The following is a 5,473-nucleotide window of genomic DNA, read 5'->3' as shown; positions in this document are numbered from 1 at the left end:
TGCCAAGCCAGCTCCAGCGGCATCACCGGGGGCAAACGGCACGGTTGGTCCCGGCGGTGGGCTCGGGGAGGTGGGGGCCCACCCCTGCCAAGGTCCCTCTCCGTGCAGATGGTGGGAGAGGGGGGTGGCAGGGGGGCTGCCCCCCCCAGGCCCTGCTGTTCTAGCAGGCAAAGTCCTCGAAGACAGGCTGGTGAGAGTAGTGGTGGCGGTGGTGGTGGTTGGGCAGGATGCCTGTGTTATAGGCACCCTCCACATGCCGGCCCAGCGTCTCGCAGGGGCTCTGTGGGATGGCAGTCAGTGGAATGGGTGCAGACCCCATGCACCCTGCTGCCCCTCTCCCACCCCTAGCACAGCCTGTTCCCAGCAGCCCCTCTGGGGCACCCAGCTCCCTGCCACCCTGGGGCTGTCCCAGCTCTGCAACCTGAGGCTACCAAATGTGGATCTGTGCTGTCCCCCGCTCTTGGGATGGTGTCTCTTCCTCCTTGGGTGGGGGATGGATGCTGCCCAGACCCTGTCCTTTCAGCCCCCCGGGCATCCCTCCCCCATGGGAGTACCTGGTCCTTGAGCTCCTCCAGTCCCAGCGTGGCAATGCTGCCCGAGGGCTTCTTCAGGGGCGGTTTGGAGCGACGCAGGACCCTGCTCACCCTGTCCCGGATCACCTGGGGGCAGATGGGAGGTCAGCTCTGAATCCACATGCAGGCAGAACCCCATGTGTGCACACCCTGGTCTGCACAGACCTGTCTCCCACTCCCCTGCTTGCCTGGGGGACAGTGGGGACAGGACCTCTGCCCACCGCCAGCCCTCCCCAGTCCCCCGGCCACTGAGGGGTGCAGGGGAACCCATCTTCTTCCCATTGTCTCCTACTGGGAGTTCCCCAAAATAGGGGCTGCAAGTAAGCCTCTGGGGTGGCCACACACAGCACCCCTTCCTTGGGGAGCCTGTTCCCCACTCTGCTCCTTCCCTGTGAGCAATAGCCCCACCCCCACCATGGAGCCACAGCCCTGAGGGCTCAGTGCACCTCGTAGACATAGTCCAGGATCTCCAGGATGGTGAGGATGCTGGCACCGATGAACAGGCCCATTTGTCCCCCTATGTCCCCTAAGGAGAAAGAAGGAGAGATGGTCACTGGGAGCTGCTGTGCAGCCCGCTGGGTGCCCAGGGTGGGCCAGCAGGACTGTAAGCAGTGCCAGGGCTGCTAGACAAGGAGGACAGCGTGGTCACAGGGGCAGAGGTGGCAAGGGATGGCACAGCCAGCAGCATGCCACTCCTTAGCCACACTGTGGCCATCTCCTGCCCCATGCAGGCCCCATGCAGTCCCTCCCCAACCAGCCCTATACCCTTCTGGGCTGAGACCCCGCTTTTGGTCCCAGGGAAAGTTGGGGAGAGTCACCAAGAAGCCCGGCAAGGTCGTAGGCTTTCTTCTGCTCAATGGCTTCGTAGTTGAGCGCCTCAAAGAAGATGTCCAGCACCAGGAAGTTCTCTCTGTGGGGACACCATAGTGCTTGACAAGGAGGCTGGTCACCAACCCTCCTGCCCCCACTGCCCCCCAAACCTCACAACCCTGTCCCCCACTTCCCAAGTGCTCCCAGGTGCTCCCAGGGCCCTGGTGACTTATTCAGGCTGGTGCAGTGGGGACATGGGAGGGGCATGTATCAGTTTGGGAGGGACCATGAGCTGGGAAGATGTCAGCAGAAGGACTCGGAGGACACAGATGAGTCAAGGGGGTGCTCTAGCAACAGTCACCCATGGGCAGAAGGTGCTGCAGGGACCGCACGTGCCTGGACCTGCCCCCTGCACACTGCCAGGAGAGGGGTGAGGCTCCCGCAGGTCCCCAGCCCCCTGCCCACCTCTCTGGCAAACCCTGGCACTGATGGCTCACCGAATGTAGGTCTCGTTCTTATTGTACTTGCGGGCGAGGTAGCGCGCCGAGCCCTTGTTGGGGATGCGCACCATGGAGATCTCCTTGCCGTAGCGTGTCAGGTTGCACGGCGTGGGGCAGCTGCAGCGCTCCTGACTGTCCTCCACCGCTGCATCTGGGGGCACGCACCCATCAGCATGGCTGCACCCATCCAGCCCCTTCCCCAGGGGCGCCCTGCTGGCCCCCAGCTGCCCACCCACTGCTGCACCTACCCAGCGTGTGGTCAGCACACTCGATGTACACGTTGGGGGAGCAGATGGACTCATTGCCTGCAGAGAAGCAGCTGGTTGGGGGGGGTGGGAGTTTGGTCTGCTTCTGCCCCCCACCCTTAACTCGTTCTTTTAAAGGCAGTGTGGGGTGGGGGTGGGGATGGAGATGGGTGGCCCTTGGGTGCAGGTTGGATGGGGGAGGGCCCCTGAGTACAAGGCAGATAGGGAAGGGGCTGTAAGAAGAGTAGGACAGGGACTCATCCAGCATGCAGACAGGATGGGGTGGTCCCTGGCTGCAGAGGCACAGGGCAGGGGGACTCTTTAGTGCAGAGGGTTGGAGTGGGAGGGACACTTGGGTGCAGAGGGCTGGGGCGGGAGTGATCTTTGAGTGTCGGCTGTAGGGGGCCAGGACAGCCCTGGCAGGACCACCAGGGCAGAAGGGTTCTCCCACACTGTCACATGTGCCCCTCACCCGGCATGTGGACCATGCGGCAGTGGCAGCTCTGCACCACGGCCTCCTTCTCACACTGCAGGCGACAGGCAGCGATGCTGTAGGTGTCATAGCCAGGCAGCATCTGCTCCCCCTGCATGCTGGCCCGACAGTTCCCCCATGGCTGTGGCAGGTAGGTGAGCTGCCAGGGCGAGAGGGACATGGCTGCAGGGCTGCTTTGGGCTGGGTGCCCGTGGGCACCTCCCCAGGGGCAACCTCCCCAGGGTCATCCTGTCTTACCCTCTGCTCCTGGCAGGACACGAAGGTCTGGAAGCCAGGAGAGACCCCGAAGCCCAGCTGATGGATGTAGGGTGGCTCATCTTGACTGTGGATCTGGACTCGGATGCCAGCTTCAAATGATGTCTCATCTGGAGGAGAAGAACAGAGTGGCTACATGTCTTCACCCATGAGCACCTGCACCCTGGGGCCCAGCACCCCTCCAGTGCCCTGCTTTCCCCATAGCTCCCCTGGGGTGCTCTGGGGCCCAGCAGCCCTCCTTCCCAGCACCCCTTGCCCATGCCCTGTCTGCCCCATGGCCCTACTTACTGGTCTCTCTCCAGATGGGCAGGTACTCTTCCTGCTGGATGTCCAGCATGATCTCCAGCCCATTGCCCATGCCACCCTGGCGAGTCACTCGTGGGTTCCTCCGGTCCCCATTGAAGGTGTAGCACTTACCATAGCGTGTGTAGACCTGGGGATGGAGAAAGGCAGGGGGTGAAGGTGCAGGCAGTGATCTGTCAGGGCATTCCACAAGCATGTTTAGATCCCATGGAGGTGCTAGAATGGGGGACCAGTCTTGCGTGGTCCTTGGGAAGGCTTGTCAAGCTCTCCCCTCATGCTGCCACCCCTCTGCCCTTGCTGGGGGGAGATGAAGCATCACTCCCGGCACATGGGGCTGTCCTGCCCCTGACAGGAGAGGACTCACAGAGGCGAAGTGCTGGGGGCCACAGCGCTCTCCCTGAAAGCGGCACTCCACCAGCATGTCCTCGATCTGGTGGCCCAGGCGGTGGAAGAAGCTCTGCATGGTGCGCTCAGAGCGGCGGGGCGGCAGGAAGCGCGAGTAGTTGGCGAGACGGGTCAGCCAGGCGCGCTGGTCCTCCCCCAGCACAGCCAGCATCTCAGGCACCAGCGAATGGTTCTCCTGGGCCAGCCCCAGCCACTGCCCCACCGAGTAGAGGTCGGGTTTGGTGAGGTGCAGGAAGCGTGCCCGGTTGGGGTTGCAGAGGGTGATGGCCGGGAAGCGGAGCTGGGGGGCCCAGGCGAGGCGAGCCCGGGTGTGCACGGGGTGCGAGAGTAGGTGGTGCAGGCGGTCGGTGGCACTGGTGGCCAGTAGCCCCAGGGAGGCCAGGAAGGCCAGGATCCAGAGCAGGCAGCGCAGGCGGGACTGTGGCCGGGTGCACATGTAGTGCAGCCCTGGGATCTTGGTGGCTCGCAGGATGCCGACGGCGAGCTGGGCAGCGTCACCATCCCGAGCCTCTGCCAGAGCTTCCCTGTCCTGGCAGCAGGCAAAGGACAGCGGCATGGCTGCAGGCAGGGCTGCTTCTCCGGAAAATGGGGTGCAGGCTGCCCCCAAGGCTGCCTGGGATCCCTGGTCCCTTTCAGGTAGCTCTTCCTTCTGGGAGGCTTTTGCTCTGCACCTCTCTGGAGACGAATGTGGCAGGCGCCTTTCCGAGATGGTGACGGGCGAGGGGAGGGAGAGAAGGGGGCTGCTGCAAACACACGCCTTCCCCCAACCTCCATTCAGGAATGGAAAATTCCTCCCTGAGCCAGGCTGGGATGGAGGGGAGATATTCCATTACTCCAGGCAGGGTGACCTGGCAGCACCCAGTGCCCAGTGCATGGTGGGCACCTGTGTCTGGATGGTGATCCCCTGTCCCAGCCATGCTGTGTGAGCCCTCTGCCTGGGCATGCTGCACCCCAGCTGGTCCCCATTGTCGCTTGCCCTGGCACTGCAGCCTCCCTTGGATCCCTGCCTGAAACCCCAGATACCCCAGTCACAGCTGCTCTGAGGCTGGGGTCCTGCCCCACTGAGTCAGAACAGTGCCAGGCCTGGGGGGCCACTGCCTCCTACCAGCACTTTTTGGGACCACACGTGTACCTTGGTCCCCAACGCTGTATCCTGTATATCTCACCCTGGAGCTGGGGATCCCAGCAGATCTGGGCCCTGTGGGGAAGGAGAAATGGGGCCGTGGGGCAAGAGGAATAGAGCAGTGGGGCGGGAGGGTGCGTGGGAGCCCACCTGAGCCTGACGGGTGCTTTGAAGTGACTCCGAGGCTGTGATCAGAGGGTGGCACTGGGGGAGAGAGGGAGGGGTGGTGTCTGTGCACTAGGCTGTCAGCACGGCTGGCGGGGCCCGACAGCCTGTCAGGGTGCCTTCAAAGCTCAGCACTGCGCTCCCCAGCAGCCTCTCATCTCCTGCTGCCGCCGATCCCAGGCACCTGCCTTCAGCACCGGCCTTGCCAAGGCGCGGGTTGGATCCCGGGGGGGCCCACAGCCTTGGGACAAGCCCTGCCCCCTGTGCAGGGCAGCATCCCTGCTGCTCCATGGGAGGAGGGCAGCCAAGAAAGGGGGAAGAAGAAAGGAGCTCCTGCTCGCCTCAGTAGTGACTCCCAGCACCATCCATGCTGTCGGCCTTGCTTCCTGAGCAAGGTGTGACTCTGTGACCATCCCAAGGACCTGTCCAGGATCCAAGCTGGCAGCGTGGTGACAGGAGCAGGAGGATGCCAAGCAGGTCAGGAACGGGGTTTGCCCTCAGGAAAGGGGGATGGGCACCGAGGGAGGTGAGCAGACGAAGCGGGCAGCACCTCCGCCGCCCAGGAGAGGCAGAGCACTTCCCTCCCACCCTGCCAGACCCCG

The 5,473-nt window shown here is 63.6% G+C and overlaps 1 protein-coding gene across 1 annotated transcript in view; it reads right to left on the bottom strand.

Annotated features, from left to right (window-relative positions):
- Positions 1 to 160: 160 nt before the first annotated feature.
- Positions 161 to 5,473, bottom strand: part of ASIC4 (acid-sensing (proton-gated) ion channel family member 4) — a 32,983-nt gene continuing 27,670 nt past the window's right edge. Inside the window, exons 2-10 of the mRNA XM_009996079.1 lie at positions 3,164 to 3,308; positions 2,858 to 2,985; positions 2,600 to 2,759; positions 2,131 to 2,187; positions 1,880 to 2,033; positions 1,391 to 1,482; positions 1,019 to 1,098; positions 555 to 659; positions 161 to 280 (exon numbers count right to left, since the gene is read on the bottom strand). Coding sequence (XP_009994381.1) covers positions 161 to 280; positions 555 to 659; positions 1,019 to 1,098; positions 1,391 to 1,482; positions 1,880 to 2,033; positions 2,131 to 2,187; positions 2,600 to 2,759; positions 2,858 to 2,985; positions 3,164 to 3,308 — 1,041 coding nt within the window. The remainder of the gene's footprint in view (positions 281 to 554; positions 660 to 1,018; positions 1,099 to 1,390; positions 1,483 to 1,879; positions 2,034 to 2,130; positions 2,188 to 2,599; positions 2,760 to 2,857; positions 2,986 to 3,163; positions 3,309 to 5,473) is intronic.

Source organism: Chaetura pelagica, unplaced genomic scaffold (genome assembly GCF_000747805.2).
Source record: "Chaetura pelagica isolate M959 unplaced genomic scaffold, ChaPel_1.0 scaffold3, whole genome shotgun sequence".
NCBI lineage: Eukaryota > Metazoa > Chordata > Aves > Apodiformes > Apodidae > Chaetura > Chaetura pelagica.
This window is presented reverse-complemented; position numbering and strand designations above follow the sequence as displayed.